Here is a 20,872-nt window from a genome sequence, read left to right on the forward strand (position 1 = left end):
TTTATATATTAAAAATGCCAATAGAACAATATTAAACTGATATTGATACAATTTATCTATACATCTCTAGTACACTATTACTGATACTCAGCCCAGTGTGACAGAGACCTACATATGTGTATGTGTAAATCACTGTCAAATTATAACACAGTGTACAAATATATGAAATAAAGAGTGTGCAGTGAGATATTAATGAGAATTCAGAAGGTATCATAAAATGTCTAATTTGTTTTCCCATATAACCGCACAGAGGGGCACCACCATCAAGATTCCTGTCATTCCCCAGCATGACTCCCTCACACTCTGCATTCTCCAACTAGTTTGGTCAAATTGTAATGATACAATTACTAGCACTGTAATGACGAAATAGGAACAGCTTCAGCAAAGCACCAAAATGTTATTCATTTTAGTATGGTCTTGCTTTATAGGATTGTGAGACAAGGAAATTCAAATCATAGGACATTGTTATGAACATTAAAAAAAGTGATGCATCCGGATCCCCCAGGATGGGTGCGGTGCACCGTGGGTAAGAATCTTGTTTTATTTTATGTTTGATTCTTAATTGTTCAGTACGTTTGTCCCTGGATGTGTTGCACATAGTACTCTAAGCAATATTTTTGATACTGCTAGTGCCTTTCCTACTCCCACCCCCTTTTCCTCCTTCCCTTCTCCCCCGATTCTTTTCTCCCCATCCACCACCCTTTGATATAACACATAAAAACCAGAGGAAACGTCTTGTATACTTATATACTGTTATTTTATTCTTAAATTTTTCCTGCGCACTGTGCTGTGTCTACTTTACATGTTGTTTCCCATTTAAATAAAGAATGTAAAAAAAAAAGTGATGCAAATTAAAAAATATTTAAAATTAATGACAAAAATGTTGAATGCAGAGTATACAAGATTAAAAAATGTATTAGCAAATATGCTCCCCATGTTGCGACGCAGTTAATATGGTTTTAAGTACTCAATAATCCACATGTTAAAGAAAATAAAAATAAATATAAGAAGATTAAACGACCTGACTGCTGGATAACAAGTAAAGGATGCAGAGTTTTCAATATGTTCACAATATGATATATATTATATATATGTTTATATTGGATGGATATGAGATAGATATAAACATAAAGTCTATATTTTATGGTCTTCAGTATTTTTGTTAAAAAAATCTATTCATACTGTATGACAATTTTTTATCAATGCACTACCCATGTAGCCAATAAGATTAGTGACACACACTAATTTATTTAACTACAGGGACTGACATACCCTAAGTATTAGTGACATGGGTTAAACTAAAGAATTATTGTGATGGGAATATAAACATTGTATTGTGAAGCATGGGTGTATCTTTCAATGAAGTAACCTTTGACAGAGTAGTAACAAAGAATGTGTGTGTATGTGTATGTGTGTGTGTGTGTTTCCGTTCTGCACAGATTTGTATCACTGTACAATTTTACAGGTCAGGTGTGTCTTGTCACATCTCCTCAGACACTAAATCAATTTCTACTAAATGTGACACCAGATCCTGACTTCAAATCCTTACACATCTGTTCTGCTCTTTTGGACCTAAAGTACTCTTATATTGAATCCTGCATTACAGGTCTTGACCCTCATGCTCCTGTGTGTTCCCAAGCTGTTCACAACAAGAGAAGGTCTGTCTCTTATAACAACTCCACATTTCTTATTATATTCATTACATTTTACATTTATAAAATATTTTTACAACTGTACACATGATAAATGCATGCAAATGAAGCTAAATGCAGAAACTAATTACCAATATATTATTAAGTCTAACCTGATGGTCCGAGACCTAGTTGATATCCTATGTTTAAACCTGCTGCCCATTTGCCGCAGACTTACCCAGTTCCTCCAGCTCAGCTGTCATGGACTTGGATCGCAGGGTGAGTGTGGTGCTTGGCGCTCTCTTTGGAGGTGGGGGAGCTGGAAGAAAAAGAGAAGTGACCTTACATGTCTTATCCAGCAGGCGGCGAGGGTCTGGAAGGAGCCGCCGTTTCTCCACAACCATCTCCTCATACTCCCGAGATGAGGGGTCGCACTTCGCCAGCAGCTTCCCAACCCTTCGCCGTGATTTCATAGTGGAAGCCTATCACTGGGACCCCTGGCACAGCCATACGGGGTGAAGGATGCACTGCAATCACTTAAGACCACTGCAATAGCTTATGTCTGTTTACAGCAAAATATCCCTGTAATGCAGATTCACTGCATCCCCTGCAGTAGCTCTGCTTATCTTTCCAAAACTGATTACTGCCTGCTGCTTTCTAGTTTCCAGACACTTGACATCTTTTCTCCTGTTGTCTCCTCCGTATTCTCTCTCTAACTTATCTCTCTGTTTCTTCCTTCTCACTCTATCTTCTCCATCTCTATTTCTTTTTGGTCATCCTCTCCCTGTGTCTCTCTCCCTCCCTCTATCCTTGATGCTCTGGGATGCAGTTCTCGGGTCTTGCTGCGTTTCCATGGTAACTCTTGCTTCATGCTTCAGAGGGAGGGAGAGAGAGGCAGGCTACGCCACAAAGAGACGGTGAGAGTTAAAGAGCTCACACTATGTAGCGACTGTGCTATCTAGATGCAGTAGTAATGTTTCCATTGTCTAGAGACACTGAACCTGCATTTTCCAGAAACAAGGCAAAAATGGGAGACAGATAAAAATAATCCCTAATGCAGTATAAGTTAGATGCAGGCAACATGGTCTAGAAGTGGCAAGTAAAACAGGACAGCATAATTTAGAAAAAAATGCACTATGTATTAACGAAGCAGAAAACATGCTCTAAAACAAAACCAACCCAAACTGAATCACTTTACCGCCTATGGTCAGATCATAAATGTAACAGAATTTTTATAGTCTAGTACTGAGTTACAGACACAGACTGCAATTTACAGTCTGTACTGCATAAGAAATGCTATTATCCATGTTCAAGGAGAATGGGTCAGAAGCTGGGTCAATGTATCTACAGCCCAGAAACTGAGCAAAAAATCAGAAAGATATACTGATTGACTTGCTTGGGTAAATAATATAGAAAAAAGAAAAATGATGAATTGGCTGGAAGGCTGGCGAAAAGGCAGGAAAGAGAGCATGATCCATGGGTTGGAGGAAATTAGAAAGGCAGAGAAGCCATATACAGCAAAGAGAAACAATATACAGAAATAGTATGCATGAAATTGTTTTCAAATTCTTGCTCAATTCATTAATCTTCTTTGTGTTGCTGCTTTAAGGAAACACATCACATTGCATCAGGTGTGTATCCCAAACTGCAATACTGACATTCCCTACATTGTTTCCCAAACCCACTTCTCAGGGAGCCCTAACAGTGCAGTTTTCCAGGTCACAAGTGACATAATTATAGCACACATGGATCTTTTAAAATGTATCAGTCAGTAATGATTACAGCTTTGCTCTAGCAAGAAGATATAGAAAACATGCAGTTAGGGCTCCCTGAGGACTGGGTTTGGGAAACCCTGCTGCAATACATGTTTCTGCAACTAGAGTGTGACACAATTGTACTATGCATGTCATATGAATGACAAGTACTCATCGCAGGCGTACTGTGCCTTGAGACTCATCAATTATGTTCATGCCCCAACCCAAATGAATGAATTGGCAGCATTAGAGAGTAAAAAAAAAAACCATAAACACACAATTTTCAAATAAACTTCAATTGAAAAAAAAAATGCCCAAAACCGACATTTACAATTTTCATAAATATAAAATAAAACCATGGAGACACAAGCCCTGCGCTGACAAGCTTGGTCATGGTCTCCCTAATACAATGGAAACCAGCCACAGATGTCTAGCTGTGGGGATAGTTCAGGAAATCTATATTTATATTACACACTGTGTCTTGGAAGTATTTAGTGTCATTAAAAGTATAGGATCTACGTCAGGTCTGAGAAGGTTCAAATATAAATTCTTTTTGTGCACTACAAATGGACATGTACCCCTGCACATGGTAAGGAATGCCCTTGAAAAAGTGCAAGCTCCACCTCTCATTACAATAATCTCGCTTTGCAAAATTAAATCTTGGTTCTGCACTGCTCCACAAAACAGGGCACACCAATGTATCTTTTCCAGACTTCGGTGGCAGAGTCAGCTTAATGCATGGTCTAACCATACACTTGCCCAGGGGTGCAGCATGAAAGGGTCTCTTTCTTTTCCGCACTGGGCGTCCTCTGTATTTCACATCCTCCTCATTGGTAAGCAGAGGGGATGTGTAACAATTTTACAGTAGGCTATCCTGCTGTCCCTGTTGCTTCTCTTAACTTACCTAGCAGTGACGGGTAGAGGAGCATAGTCCCTGCATCTGATCACATGATGATGCATCGCTCAGACACTGATAGGCTGGGATAGCGGTGCTGCTATCATAAGGTCTCCTTGGTACATCACATAACTAAAGGTTACAGCTAAAAGTACTGTCCTGAGATAATTACTTTTTGGGGGGGAATTGCATGGAAAGCACTCTCACTCTACACCCTGGAATCCATTTACTGTAAAACTGGCCCTGCGTGAAGGGACCGCCTTTACTGTATCTAATGGTTCCCATCTGCCTGTGCAAATTTCGACTCCTCCACAAAAGTACACATTTTGTCTCGGTAGGTGACAGGAATGGCGCCATCACACTGGGTTCTGTCCACCACTTCATGTTCTTGCCTTGTATTTGGGAGATTACCAGTCTCATTCAGTAATCCAGAAGATTACCCACTATTTCCGGAATCGCCCAGTTGTTTCGGGAGAGTTGGCAATGACCTTTGCACTCAGGCAGAAATTTAGGTGTATTTGTGCAAGTTGAGGTGCACAGTGGGTGCAAGGCTATATTCACTGCAGAGTGCCCATTTTGCAAAGCTGGCATTTCAGAGGTCCATTCTTATTAGTTATCCTGGCATTTTAGTTAGAAACGTAAAGCAGTTTTATTTGGTGTTTTATGGGTTGGCAGCAGTATGTTGGGGTATTTGATGCGTTTTTTCTCTAGATAACTCCTCCCTTTCTAACACCTGCTGATGCTTAAAAATTGATTGAGCAACTTCCACTTTGTGCATCACTATATGTATGGGCAAAGTAGCTGACAAGGAGTGCTGGTCCTTGTAGTGCCATTATGGAGGTTTTTGGGGTACCTCCTGTTAAATTAGCTCTCAATTTAAAAACATGACCCAGTATAAGGAAAATATATGACACAATATAGGGACTCTTAGAATTTAGAGTTAGGACTACCCATTAGCAAAAACATTGGGAAATGGCTTATTTCATATATTTGCATTGCCAGGGCTCCTAAAGCAGCATCAGCAATGTAAATTGCAGCAGTGCTTTTTTATGTACTGCTGCAATTTGAAGCGGTAGATATTGATGGATACCAAGCTGGGGTCATAAACAGACCCCTCTGTATTTTGTATGAGTTAGATGGGCCTTAGTTTTATTTGATTTTAGCTTTTTGACTTAATGATTCATTAGCCTGCGCGTTTTCTTATCAAGCACACCTCCCAGGCCAAAAGTTGCCAGTGCTTCCCTTCTCAGAGGCCAAGAGGGTCAGGATGACCCCAGGACTTATCAGAGTGGGGTGCAAGTTCCCTCCCAATATGTGCAAAACATTTTATTTTGGTCTGAAGGTCGCATTGTTAGATAGTACACTGCCACTTTGCGTGGGGTTCCAAAGGTGGTGTGAGCATCAAATATAGTCTATGTGGTCAAAAGGAAGTGATGACATAACCTTGTCTCTCTCACTTCTATAGTGTCTCTAGTGTCAGGAATATACTAGAATAAATACGATACAATTCTAGTTTAATTTGGAACTACCCGCAGCATAGGTGAAGAGTCTAACATGGAGCAGGTGTTCACTAGGGACCTTCACAAGGAGGTATGGGCTTTGCTGCAAATGTCACGCAGGTCATGGCCCAATGTAGAGGTCCTAGACATGACCGATGGATGGCTACAGATGCAGATGGAGATGCACAAGAGGAAGAAGCCAAGGAATCCGCAGAGAATATACTGAGCAAAGATATATGGTAAATCCGCTCCAGGCACAAGGAGACAGAACCTGGATATCCAAGCAGAAACACGGGAATAAAGGAGCCTAATATTGGTCTGGGAATGTAAGCAGAAACTCAGACTAAGGAGTAGTAGGTGTAGTACCACAGTATGTCTTTCCAGGGTCTCTCTGTATGTGTGCTGCGAAAAAAGACCTTGTCTATATGAGCCAACCTGGATGTTATGTATCACTGCTATTGAGTCCCTGTGCTAATCAGCCAGGGGCTGATGTTCACTATAGTTGGGTGAGACCCAACGCTGCATAGTGGATACCAGCCAGCTGTCTAGTGCTGGAGCTAGTTGAGGATACAGGGAGGGGATACACTGCCTGTGAATCACTTTAAGTTCGCTATTTACTTCTGCTGAGATTACAGATGCTGCTATTTAATGTAGACTTCGGTTCCCATTGCAACCTCATATATTTACAATAATTTGATAAGCAAACTTAGTTTAGTGTTTAATGTTAACATTACGCATGGAGAAATCAAACTGCATGGATGTCAAAATGTGAGCAGATTCGTCCAGAGTTAAAAGACAATTTGACACGTGCGACATGCCAAGTGATAATTGCTACCAACATCTGCAGGAACGTACAAAGATACATAATGCCACAGTACCACAAACGATGAAAAACTTTATTAAGTCAACTTTTCAATCAAGTAAAATGCACTTTCAGCAGGACAAGTGTGTTTCACCACATGAAAACATTGGCTTTATAGAGTTTGTTTCGTTTGGCATGGCATGGGATTATATTTTTATAATACACAAATTATATTACTATATGTATAAACTCCTGTAAATTATATTTGTATAAACAGTGAGTTCTGATGTTATTACTTCAGTGTTCATTGGGAAAACGTGTGCATTACTAGGAATAATGCACCCATATTTTATAGTATTACAGATATTAGAAACTGCCTGTCACCTGTATAAAAGCACCAGCCTACAGTTTTGTGCTTATACATGGTCATACAACTCTTCTGTAACTTCTAATATTCCACTACTTTAAGAAAAAGTTATTTGGGTGTTCCCAAACCTTCACTGACTTTAAGACATCCATCACGGAACACAATGGCCAGAGTCAGATAGGCACTAAAGGTAGTTCATGCATTTAACCAAATGCATTTTAAAACAAAGCCATTGAACAGCATAAAAGTCTCAGAGCAGAATTTCACAAATAACTTTGACTCTGTTGGTGTAACTGTATATGTGCATCTTAGATACATTTTAAATGCCGAAACACAATCTGTCACAGACAACACTACATATGACATCTCACAACAAGAAAATTAAATGGAACTGAAAATAATTTGCAGTGAGATCTGAACTAGGTAAAGGATCAAAAATCAGTTTTAGCACTAACATGAATTTCCATGCACAATATACTGTAAAATACACAGGAGGTCCATTACACAGCATAATTCTTCAGATGCACCCGAAAAATTAGTAAAGGAAGTCTTTACGTCACGCAGTGCAGATAGGTGCATAAATACGGATTTGACTAAAGGAGGTGGCTCTCAGTGCAGTTGATTCCTTCTCTTGTTGTGGCAAAAGAAAGAACTGGAGAGAAAACAGCATCAGGGCGCCCAGGTAATGGTCTTGGCATTGGTGAGGAGTGGACTGTGGAGTGGAGTGGGTTTACCGTGATGTAGACTGAGGTTGGCTGGGGTGGGTGCTACCTGATATCAGTGAATTGTTGTTCGAGTGTGTAAAGGGTGGTCCTCCTGAGTGATGGCAGGTGTTTGTTCGGTTGACAGCCAGCCTCAAGATTGGACTCTCTGAGAATTGGGTTGTTGTGTGGTAGAATTACAAGTTAGTAATATGAGGGGAAATTAATATAATGATAATGCCCTCCAGTGGCACGCTATAGTGCAAGGTGCCCCTCTCTGAAACTTTGAGGGGCCTCTTCAAAATAGTACAATGGGAACCATAAAGTTTTACTTAGGCCCATGATTTCCATTCCAAGGCAGTTGTAAAGAGTTCCCAGCAACCTCTAGGAGTATAAAAAAGGCTGCTAAAACACTGGAGGTGGCTGAAGTGATTTGTGGCCTGTCCCTGTGGCCAGCCCTGCATTGTACTCTTGGATCTAATCTTGCTGAATCCTTGTCTCATTCTTTGTCTTAGCCTGGGGCCTTGTGCATGCTGTCTTTGTATTTGTCTTGTCTTATATATCTGTCTTTCACTGTCCCATTGTTTAGCCTGTGTCTACCTTATTTGATTTTGCTGTTACCTTCCCTGTTTTCTTGCCCTGGTTTTGTCACCTTCAGTTTGACCTACTAAAGTTCTGATGTCCTTCCTGTTAGTCAAGGTCCTGGGGGAATCCGAGTAGGCCAAGGGGAGAGATTGTTGCCACAGACCCAAGAGTATGCAGAGATCGGGAACAATGTTCTTCAGCAGTGGTTTGGGCAACAGGTCCTTCAGTCCTCTTTCTTCAGTTTAATCTTTTTTTGTTGTTTCTGTGTCTTGTTTCTGTGTGTATTAATCTTCTAGTATTGATCTATAAATGACTGACTACCTGTATCTGTTGGACCCTTAGATATGCAGTCATGGACCAAATAATTGGCATCCTTGCAGTCTTTTCTAATTATGCACCATTTCTTCTAGAAAACAGTCAAAATTAAAAATATTTTGTTATCCACAAATGTATTTCTTTGGGTTACAGTGAAATAAAACACCAAGAGCTGAAAAATGCATTAAGTTGTAGCTTAGTTCACACAGAAGTTCTTAAGTGGAAGAAAATTATAGAGAAAATTATTAGCAGCTTAGAAAGTTAGAAATATATAGATTTCATGCAGGGGATTCTTCCTTCACTTTGGAAAAGAACTCACCAGTAGTTAGTAGCAGGTGCCTGCAATATAAAAATTTCTCATTAAACAAGCTTGAATTGAGAAAAGAAAGCCAGAAAATTGTCTTATGAGGTCAGACAGAAGATTTTAGTCAAGCATGAAAAATCTCACGGTTTCAAATCAATCTCCAGAGACCTTGATGTTTCCGTGTCCATTGTAGGTAATGTTGTTAGGAAGTTTAAGGTCCATGTCACTGTAGCCAACCTCCCTGAACATAGCCACAAGAGAAAACCTGATCAAAGATTGCAGCACAGAATTGTTTGAATGGTAGAGAAAGAACCTTGATCAACTGCCAAACATACTTAAGCTGACCTTCAGACACAAGGTGTGCCAGTTTCAACTCGCACCATCCTTAAGGGGGATATAAAAAAAAAAGCCCTACTGGAGTTTGCCAAAACACACCTTAACAAGCCAAATTCCTTCTGGGAGGATACCCTGTGGACAGAGGAGACCAAATTAGAGCTTTTTGGTAAAGCATATCATCCCTATATTTACAAAATGCAAAATTAAACTTTAAAAGCAAATAAAACCTTCCCTACAGTCAAACATGGGAAATGTTCGAAGATGTTTTGGGGTTGTTGAGCTACATCTGACACTATGTGACTTGAGCGTGTGCATGGCATCATGAAATCTGGAGATTACCAAGGTATTTTGTTTCAGAAAGCTGGGTCTCCATTGAAAGTCATGGGTTATCCATCAGGATATTGATCCCAAACTCCAAAAGCAGAGAGGAATGGTTCAAGACAAGAAACAAACTGTTCTGAAGCAACCAGCAATGAGTCCAGATCTAAATCCCATAGAACAGCTGTGGAGAGATCTGAAAACAGCAGTTGGGAGAATACACCATCACATTTGCGACAACTGGAGCAGTTTGCAGAAGAAGAGTGGACCAATCTGTCAGGAGAGTGGGGCAGAAAGCTCATCCATGGCTATAGGAAGCGGTTGATTGCAGTTATTCTGACCAAAGACTGTGCTACCAAATAGTCTAAAGTATGAATAATTTTCTCAACTCCATTTCTTTTCATTTTCTCATTTAAAAGGATATACAGTATTAAACTGTGGGAAAAAAACCAAAGGTTCTGTAATATTAACAGAGAAAGAATTGTGGAAACCAAATACTGATGTTAAATTTCAAATATGTTTAGAGGAAATTCTGAGTTATTTGAAGATTGTGCCAATATTTTTGTCCAAGACTGTATTACTGATGAAATAAAGGGATAAACCGCGCTTCCAAAATGTATTATGCTGCCTGTGGATGAAAATACCTGGTGGAGAAAGGGGGGGATCCCTTCCCCTTTGGAAACAAATAAAACAGAATGGTATAAACTGGCGCAAAAATTGGAATGAAGTACAGATATAAATGTACCAAACAAGGTTTACTAATGTATCACAAATAAAGTCCAAGGCAATAATGCCTTATTAGGGTGAAAATAAACCTCAATATTATTAAAAACCATATAGGTGATAATCAGTCCACTTCCAATTTTCCATACTTAGTGGAAAATAGAAAAAAACGAAAAAATAAAAATAAAATACACCTATATAGTTTTTAATAATATTGAGGTTTATTTTCACCCTAATAAGGCATTATTGCCTTGGACTTTATTTGTGATACATTAATAAACCTTGTTTGGTACATTTATATCTGTACTTCATTCCAATTTATACCATTCTGTTTTATAAGACTGTATTATTGTCTGCTCCCCACCTCTGTCCCTGGTCTGTCTGACTATTCTCTGGTTGTGATTCATGTTACTAGTAAACTATATTAGTCTTGCTATATCCATAAATCTTAAACCTTCTCTGCATAATCTCACAGCCTGAACAATAAAATATATAATACAATATTAAGTGCCACCCCACTAAACCAAATAAATAAAATAAAATAAACCTTACATGATGTGTAACATTTATTTTATATAATCTCACAACCTATCACCCTCACCCTATTCCGTTCATGAAAGTCAAAAGTCAAATTAGGGAAGCTTGCTTGCAACTTGAACAAGAATAGTGAGACAAGCCAGGACAACTAATAAAAGAACACAGACAACAATCATTAGACAAAAGTAGTCAACTTCAGGAAAGAAATCAGTTTTCAAAGCCAAACTAGTAACCACACAGTTAAACTAAATAAAACAACCAGGTAATGTAAAAGAAGGATATAACATTGAGAGAAGCAGAGTGTGCATCAATACACATTCACTATTTCACTGAGTTCCTTTGTACAAACACGTAAAAAGTTAGGAATATGCGTATGAGCACTAGAGTGTTTTCTGCCACAAAGCTCCCAAACATTTTTTATTCCAATTCTGCCATGAGCAGAAGAACTGATTATCCTGTTGGTAGGAGAAACATATCTAAAATACATGTGCTAAATATTACTCACTTTGACTGTTATTCTGAGGATGTATTATTATTATTATTATTATTAATTTTTATTTATAGGGCGCCACAAAGTATCCGTAGCGCCGTACAAGGACAAACAATGGCACAGTACAAGGTGAAAGAGCACAGTACAAGTAACAGTAAGCACTATAACTCTGGGGGCTCAGGCACAGCATGAAAGAGAGGGAGGGAGGGGAAAAGTGAGTACAGGCAGGTAACTATGGCCCAAGAGGGTGGGCACGGATGACAGGTTAAGAGTCACTGAGGGGAGCGGAGAGAAGCGAGAGGAGACAGAGGGCAGAGGGACTGAGAGGAGGTGAGCTGAGTAGCTGGAGAGCGCAGTTAAAAGTGATGGAAACAGGAGATAGAAGAGCCCTGCTCAAAGGAGCGAACAATCTAAAGGGAGGGGAAGACAGACAGACACATGGATGAGACGGAGAGACGGGAGGAAGGGGGAGAAGGGATGAGAAAGAGAGGTAGCCGACCGGTGGGAGTTTAGGAATGAGACTGGAAGGCTTTAAGGAAAAGGTGGGTTTTTAATGTTCGTTTGAAAGAGGACAGATTAGGGGAAGTTCTGATGGAGCTGGGGAGCTTGTTCCAATGGAGGGGAGCGGCGCGGGAGAAGTCTTGGATACGTGCGTGAGAGAAGGTAATCAGAGGGGAAGAGAGGCGACGATCGTTGGACGATGTAACTGGATAAAATCTAAAGGCACTGGGCATAATTTAGACAGTGCTGATTTTGTTGTGACAAGTACGCATTTCCATACTGTAAATGTGTACCATAAATGCTTCGGAATCTAGACTTCCATATGATAGATTTGCGTCCCCTAACACTTGGAGAGGTAGAACGCGGGCGGGCAAGTATAAGCAGAGTATGGTTAGGATGTGTTTACTCCCTTAATTAGAAGTGGACGGATCCTCTAAGAGGCATATGTCTTGTGGTGCAAAGATACGCGGTGATGATGATGATGATGAACAGTACTCAATTAATTTGTGTTGCGACTATATTATACCAAGTTGCAGTTGTCTTTTGTTATTGGACTTCTACAGCAAAGTAGATTTCCATTGAATTTTTAAAGGGTAAACAATGAATATGGGGGTGTTTGTATTTCATTACATTTTATATGGAAAATGCGACTTTCGCATTTATTAACTATCAAGACAATATTCTCTCTTGTGTATATGATACTTCATTACAGTATTATATTGTGTACAAATAGGGTAACGTGACTTTAGCATTTACTACTAACACTGTCAAGCCACATTTCTACGTTATTGTTAGACGTATGTAGAGACACTTCTATGCTTGATGTCCATTTGGCGCAAATACTACTTTTTTTTATAACTTGGTCGTATCTGAGATCATTCTGACTCATCATACACATGTGAAGTACACTTTTTGTGCAATCTTTTTCTGTGCCTCTTCAAAGCCCATGTGCATCCATCTCTATATTAGTCCCTTTATAAAGATGTAGGTGACTACCACAGAAAAGAAGCAAACAAGAAATCCACAAAAGCTGCAAAGCTGGCATGACTACCTCGACATTTTATGAAGTCGAAACAGGATTTATTATTCAAGACAAAACGTAAAAATATAATTTGCTCAGATATCATGTGATTATTATTATTATCCTTTAGTGCTAAAATATGTTAAACAAGTACCATTAAACAGTGTGCATAGGGTATTGCTACATAAACTATTTATAGCATGTCTACTCCTTTGTGAATACAAAGAAAAAAATGTTTAAAAGATTTTCTTTTATATTTTACAATTATTTTTCCTAACTCATCATTAACTGGCTAACTAGTTATTTCCCTGCTATTTATGCATTTTAAAAATGTTTTTGGATTAGATGTGTTACCTTTTACAATCCATCCAGTGTTTGCTAACCTGATTTCCTGTTTCCATATTTTGCTACATTTTTTATACTTCCTTCTCATTTTAACAATTTAAATGCTCTCTTTTTTATATTTTGCTTTACCTTCCAATACTTTGTTGTTTAATCATGTTGGCTGTCTTTCATCCTTGATGTTGCCATACAATACACACTTGCAACAATATTTATTTAAGTCTTTTTAAAATATCTATTTGATCTCCATGCTTTAATTTAAGAGTGCACATTCCCAATCTACAAGCTTCAATGGTTCTCTGAGCTGATCAAACTTTGCCCTTCTGAAATACATGTTCTTTAGTTATAATTTTGTTTATTGAAACTCAAGTGAACTGTTATCATGTTGTGATCACTATTCCCTAAATGCTTACTGATCTGCACATTAGATATATGTTCTATTAGATAGTATCAAGTCCATCAGCACTCCACCGCTAGTTGGTCATTTTTTTATTTTGAAGCCAAGGTTCATTTTCCTTTTGCAAAGTGCAATACTTCAGTACATAGGGGGCAGGCATATAATCTCCCTGCCCTCTCCAAAACGAGATGAGCCCCATGACTCCTGACCCCTGGAGCCATAAGGCATTCATGGGGTCAAGGGTCATTAGGGATTAGAATCTTAATTCCCCATCTCTCCCTTAGGAAGAGCCTCCGACATCTTGGGGAGTGGGTGTCCTATAAACATCCCATAACCCCTCACAAATGTTTAACAAAAAACAATACAAATGGGAAAAATTGCTTAGTGTCATTAAGTGCTGTGCGTCAATAATGTATAGTACTGCAGTAGTGTTAGAGTACTAAGAGATTACTTGCATCTACAATGTAATGTTTAAAAAAAGATTTTAAAAAACAAGTACAAAATAAAACCCCAACATTTTAGAGAAACCACAAAGAAGAGAACATTAAATGTAAAGATATACATTTCAAGTTGTAGTCTGGGTTAAAAACAATAAAATACAATTGCAAAACAGGACAGAAAGAAAGTTAGAGGGCCTTGCGAGCAAGAGCTTACAATCTTAAGAAAAAAAGGGAATACAAAAGGTGCCAGCGCTTATGATAAATAATTATTATGGTGTATCGGGTACATTTTATATGCTCCCAATTTAAAAACAAACCTCTTCAGTAAAGGAGGTCATCCAGGTGCCTACTTTATTCCAGAGCCTTTTGATTTTACTACATGCATAAAGAGTGGTGAAAATCTGAAGCAAAACAGAACAAGAGAGTTCAAGATTGAGTAACGTATACACGTAAACTCAATTTCAGAGTGTTTTATGAGTGAAAGGGCTCCAATGTGCTAACCCAGTTGTATAATAAGCAGACCTCTGAGCCTGTTGCAACTGGGCAGACAAGTATGTTGAAGAGAAGCAATTATGTGAGTAGGAGGAATAATTGAACTCCCATCGTTAACTTCAAATTTAGAATTAAGAAAACAACTTGAAAGTAAATCAGCATTTTTTCTTCACTGCAGATATTTACCGTAAATTATGACAAAGTTAATCTTAGCAAAGCAACAGTACTCGTCGTGGTTGGTAAGAATTTAGCCCCCTACACATACAGTACCCTAAGGTTTTTGTGGGCCATGGTTGGGAAATGTGCTTCTTCCTCCAAGGGGCTCCACTCTTCTCAAGCCATTGTACAGGAAGGATAATAGGCACATGGATAAACTTTCCAGCATTGGCACCATGGCAGGATACTCTACCCCCTCACCCACCCAGTTATTGCGCTTATTAGAGAACATTATTTAAGCCAGAGTCATATTCCATTGTGAAAATTAGGACTCCGGAAATAAAGCAGTACTGACAGTAATGTTGAGTTTGCCGTAACATGGTTATTTTATAAACTAGTTGCTTTAATAGATTATAGATGATAGAATATTACACATATTTGCTGCAATATAAGTATTTTAAAAAGTTGTCCTATTCAGACACTTTTATATGCAGAAGCACTCCATGTTGGGCTACTTTAATTTGTATATTTGAATGATAGCTCTTGATCCAACATCAGATGCGCCAACTTCTACCAGGAGGTGTAAGTGGTGCAGTAGAGGAGCTGACGCAAGGGTAGAGAAAAGTCCAAAATAGCTCTAATTCTTTTGATCATTTTGTTTTTGGATAAATTGTATTAATGAATTGTCAAAAATAATAATCACAACCAAGCAACTATTAAATACTTCACAAAGAACTAAGGCAACTTTCATATAGTCTCAAAGGCCAGAGGTGGAGATTAGATAATGTGGATCAAAAGAGAAAAAGAAATGGATCAGATGCACTCTACTCTCTAATATTTACAAATGGATTGGGAATGAAGAGAGGTGAACATGAAACATAAATTTTATTCAAAACTAAAAGCGAAATAATTGGTCAATCTATAATATATAAAAGAGAAAATTTGTCCTTCTGTCTGTCTTTCTATACAAATCCACATTTTTCAAGTGAAGATCATGAAATTTTGCATACGAGTGTATTAAAACATGACGGAGGCAACTAAAAAATTTTTAAATTGAAATTCATTACGGGGTGGGGGTGGCGAGGGGGGTAACACCTAAAAATCATGGAAAACGACCATAACTCTGGAATGTCTGGAACAATTTACACCAAACCTGGTACACATATGACTTACAGTCTGACAACAAATATTGTGGGGGCAAGACACCCCTAGCACTCCTAAGGGTGGGGGTGGCGAGGGGGGTAACACCTAAAAATCATCGAAAACGACCATAACTCTGGAATGTCTGGAACAATTTACACCAAACCTGGTACACATATGACTTACAGTCTGACAACAAATATTGTGGGGGCAAGACACCCCTAGCACTCCTAAGGGTGGGGGTGGCGAGGGGGGTAACACCTAAAAATCATGGAAAATGACCATAACTCTGGAATGTCTGGAACAATTTACACCAAACCTGGTACACATATGACTTACAGTCTGACAACAAATATTGTGGGGGCAAGACACCCCTAGCACTCCTAAGGGTGGGGGTGGCGAGGGGGGGTAACACCTAAAAATCATCGAAAACGACCATAACTCTGGAATGTTTGGAACAATTTACACCAAACCTGGTACACATATGACTTACAGTCTGACAACAAATATTGTGGGGGCAAGACACCCCTAGCACTCCTAAGGGTGGGGGTGGCGCGGGGGGTAACACCTAAAAATCATCGAAAACGACCATAACTCTGGAATGTTTGGAACAATTTACACCAAACCTGGTACACATATGACTTACAGTCTGACAACAAATATTGTGGGGGCAAGACACCCCTAGCACTCCTAAGGGTGGGGGTGGCGAGGGGGGTAACACCTAAAAATCATCGAAAAGGACCATAACTCTGGAATGTCTGGAACAATTTACACCAAACCTGGTACACATATGACTTACAGTCTGACAACAAATATTGTGGGGGCAAGACACCCCTAGCACTCCTAAGGGTTGGGGTGGCGAGGGGGGTAACACCTAAAAATCATGGAAAACGACCATAACTCTGGAATGTCTGTAACAATTTACACCAAACCTGGTACACATATGACTTACAGTCTGACAACAAATATTGTGGGGGCAAGACACCCCTAGCACTCCTAAGGGTGGGGGTGGCGAGGGGGGTAACACCTAAAAATCATCGAAAACGACCATAACTCTGGAATGTCTGGAACAATTTACACCAAACCTGGTACACATATGACTTACAGTCTGACAACAAATATTGTGGGGGCAAGACACCCCTAGCACTCCTAAGGGTGGGGGTGGCGAAGGGGGTAACATCTAAAAATCATCTAAAACGACCATAACTCTGGAATGTCTGGAACAATGTCTTGGAAGAAGTTCCAAAAAAAAGGGGAAATATATTTTTTCTGGATGCACCCGGAGGAACAGGTAAGACGTTTCTCATCAAGTTGTTACTTGCTAAAATTCGAGTACATTCCAAGATAGCTATTGCTGTGGCCTCTTCTGGAATTGCTGCAACTTTGCTCCCTGGTGGAAGAACAGCACATTCAGCTTTCAAGTTACCGCTTAATCTGGCCCGAAGTGAAACTCCCGTCTGCAATATCACTAAACGAACAGAAAAAACTCAGATTCTGCAGCAATGTCAGGTCATTGTATGGGATAAATGCACCATGTCACACAAAAATGCTTTACAGGCCCTCAATCAAACACTTCAATTTTTAAGAGGCAATGATTTACTAATGGGTGGAGTCACTGTTGTATTGGCTGGAAATTTTGGACAAACATTGCCGTTCATTCCAAAAGGAACAATGGCGGATGAAATTAATGCATGCCTTAAATCATCACATCTTTGCAGGCATGTTCGCACTTTGCGACTAACCACAAATATGAGAGTTTCTCTGCATGGCAACACAATGGACGGTCAGTTTGCTGATCATTTCTTAAATATTGGGAATGGTTTAATGCCGCTTCATCCAGTAACTGGTCTCTTCATACTCAGAGAAACACTTTGTAACGCAGTTGTGTCTTAAAATTCTTTAAATCCCGGGCAACGTCGGGTATTTGGGAATGGTTTAATGCTGCTTCATCCAGTAACTAAAATAATTGTGTAAACAACATCAACTTAAAGATTCAAGAAGAGTTGCCTGGAGAAGACATATTATACAAATCAATAGATACCGTTGTTGAACAAAATGAGGCTGTGCACTATCCTACTGAATTTTTAAACTCTTTAGAACCTCCCGGAATGTCACTGCATAACCTGGTACTGAAGATTGGATCACCCATTATGCTTCTCAGAAATTTAAATCCTCCAAGACTTTGTAACGGTACAAGATTAGTAGTCCAAAAGCTCAATTCTCATGTCATTGAAGCAACTATTTTGACAGGCTGTGCAAAAGGTGACAATGCTTTCATTCCACGCATACCTCTCATTCCATCTGATATGCCATTTCAATTTAAGAGTCTACAATTTCCAGTTCGTTTAGCTTTTGCCATGTCTATCAATAAGGCCCAAGGACAATCTTTACATGTAGCTGGAGTCAACTTGGAATAACCTTGCTTTTCTCTTAGACAATTTTACGTTGTGTGCTCAAGAGTTGAATCACCAAGAAATTTGTATGTATTTGCCCCAAATGAAGAAACGAGAAATATAGTTTATCAAGCTGCTTTGAAGTAATTGTTTATCGGTTCGTTCCATCATATACAGTTCAAATACAGTTTAACATTTTCACTTTTCACCTTCTACTGGTCCAATTTTAACATGATATTTACATGTATGTTTAATATTTAGATTGATTTTTGTAAATAAACATTCTTTAAATCCCGGGCAACGCCGGGTATTCTGCTAGTACTAATTAAAAACAAGTGTGTGTGTTAAAATCCACTGATTGAGTATTAACACCTCTAATAAAAATAGGAAGGGATATGTCCTGAGTAGTCTAATATTCTTGAACTATTATGATGCCATATTACTGCATGGGAAATAAAGAATCTGTACTAAATAGTAATAGATTGTCGGTATGATAACCGCTTCCCATCCAGTGGTAACCAGCTATTGATAGATAGTAAGAGCAAGTACAGCTGCAATCAATCCTACTGGTATATACCGTGTCTTGCTAACTGCCTAACTGTTGCTCCTTCTAACTTTGGGTCTAATGCAGCAAAAGGGTAAATTCCCTAGCATATAGATCTGACTACCTAGTTATTGCTCCTTCTAACTTGAAATCAATTGGAGCAGTTAGAGACAAAGTTTCCCTGTAATAACAAGAGGTAGAGTACACAATCATATATTTGAATGATAGCTCTTGATCCAACATCAGATGCGCCAACTTCTACCAGGAGGTGTAAGTGGTGTAGTAGAGGAGCTGACGCAAGGGTAGAGAAAAGTCCAAAATAGCTCTAATTCTTTTGATCATTTTGTTTTTGGATAAATTGTATTAATGAATTGTCAAAAATAATAATCACAACCAAGCAACTATTAAATACTTCACAAAGAACTAAGGCAACTTCCATATAGTCTCAAAGGCCAGAGGTGGAGATTAGATAACTAAGGAATGATGCAATCACCAAACCCACTTTCATGTGCACAGTGAATGTGAATTTCTGACATTGGAGGCAATGTCCTTACTGGTGTAACCAAACACGTCTTAGAAAACCTTTGTACCTTGAGATGTAGATCTCAATCAGATTGTGGAAGGAACCTCTCCACTCATGATCTATTCAGCAACTTTTATATTGATCTAAAATGGAGCTAACCTAATATATTCTCACCAGAGATGGCAAGATGTGCCCAAATCTTCCTCACACCACCAGCAGGAGATTGACAGTCCCGGAAACATCTTACTTAACTAGCTTAGATACCTATACCATTGAGTCAAGACTTTAAATTGCTTCTCGAGAACTTGAAAAACTATAAGAACTTGCATGCATAATTTGAAAAAAATGTAGCCATAGACTTTTGACCAAAATAGGTAAATCTTTATCACAAGCCTTTTGGAATTTAGGCAAGATTGGGAAGAGACTTTCTTCTACTAGCTTCTATATTCTAGATATGGTGTGTTTGGGGTAACGATCAGCTGAGCAGAGTTCTTTAAAAGGTAAAAGATGAGAGTGATGCTACGTAAAGGAAAAAGATTGCTGTATGGTTTCAAATATTTGGGGAGATGTTGAAATCTTCAAGGCTAACAATTCTGATGTTGTAGGATTTCAAAAAGTCCACCCTCTCTCCTTGGACATGTTTAGCTCCTGCATCTCAAAAGACAGGGGACCATCAAATGACATTGAGTTAGGGATTCCTTTGTATCTTTCCTCAATGTCTTCAAGAAAAGTTGTCAATGTTTATTGCGCCTAATATTGCACTTTGAATGATTATTTCAATTAATATGGAAGGTTACCCCTTTGTAATGAGTATACTTCTTGATGTTTAATTAACAAAGGCTTATATTTCTTTATGATAGAGCCTAGAACTTTTGTATAAGCACATGTATAAGTGCTCTCTCTAATAGAGATGAGGGATCTTTGCTGGATTACTAGTATGCATCTCCAGCTAATTTAGTTTCTTTGAAGCTTTGAATTGAAACAGGTTGTGGAAATCTCTGAGAGTGTTTAACACCTTCAGTGCTAAGGATGAGTGAGACTTGTCCATCACATTTACCCCTGAAGTGCTAAGGACTCATGGGGTTGAAAGCTGAAAAACTAATACTCATACTGCACCGCACTACAGTACAGGAATGGGGAGTATGTCTTGATGGTGAGCGCCATGAGAATGACGGCAATTGACTACGTCATCACTTCTGTGATATTGATGTTGGAATGTGACCAGCCCAAAAAGTGCCAAAACAGGCTCAGCACTGGGGTGAGAAAAGCCTCAGTGACAAAGGGCTAACTGTCTGACACCGTTTGTGCTCTTAATTGCTTTACCCCTAAGCCAGGAGCTATATGTTCAGATCTGTGGATGTAGACCTAATTGTGGTTCATTTACCCATCCCATCTGCTCCCTATTTAATTATTCCAGTAGCGATGGAGGCTGGGTGAGCTGTATGAGAGTAGGCATCTGGATGGTCATATCCGATGCAGTGGACTTGAGAGATACATGTGCAGGAAGGCCTTTACTGCCATAATTGATGGGAGGTGAAGTTGCTCGCAGGAGGATCTGGTGCAACTAGTGAGCCTCTTTGATTGATGCAGTGATGTGGCTGGTGTGTGCCTCCACATGGTCTACACAAAGTTCAGCATCGGCAGCATTGTAATTCAATGCAGGTAC

The 20,872-nt window shown here is 39.1% G+C and overlaps 1 protein-coding gene across 8 annotated transcripts in view; it reads right to left on the minus strand.

The window, feature by feature from the left end:
• Positions 1-20,872, minus strand: part of SHANK3 (SH3 and multiple ankyrin repeat domains 3) — a 275,347-nt gene that overhangs the window by 35,568 nt on the left and 218,907 nt on the right. For all 8 annotated transcript variants that reach the window (XM_075208458.1, XM_075208456.1, XM_075208460.1 and 5 more), the window contains one exon: positions 1,870-1,950. In XM_075208458.1, coding sequence (XP_075064559.1) covers positions 1,870-1,950 — 81 coding nt within the window. The remainder of the gene's footprint in view (positions 1-1,869; positions 1,951-20,872) is intronic.

The sequence above is a fragment of the Mixophyes fleayi genome, chromosome 4 (assembly GCF_038048845.1).
Source record: "Mixophyes fleayi isolate aMixFle1 chromosome 4, aMixFle1.hap1, whole genome shotgun sequence".
Taxonomy (NCBI): Eukaryota; Metazoa; Chordata; class Amphibia; order Anura; family Limnodynastidae; genus Mixophyes; species Mixophyes fleayi.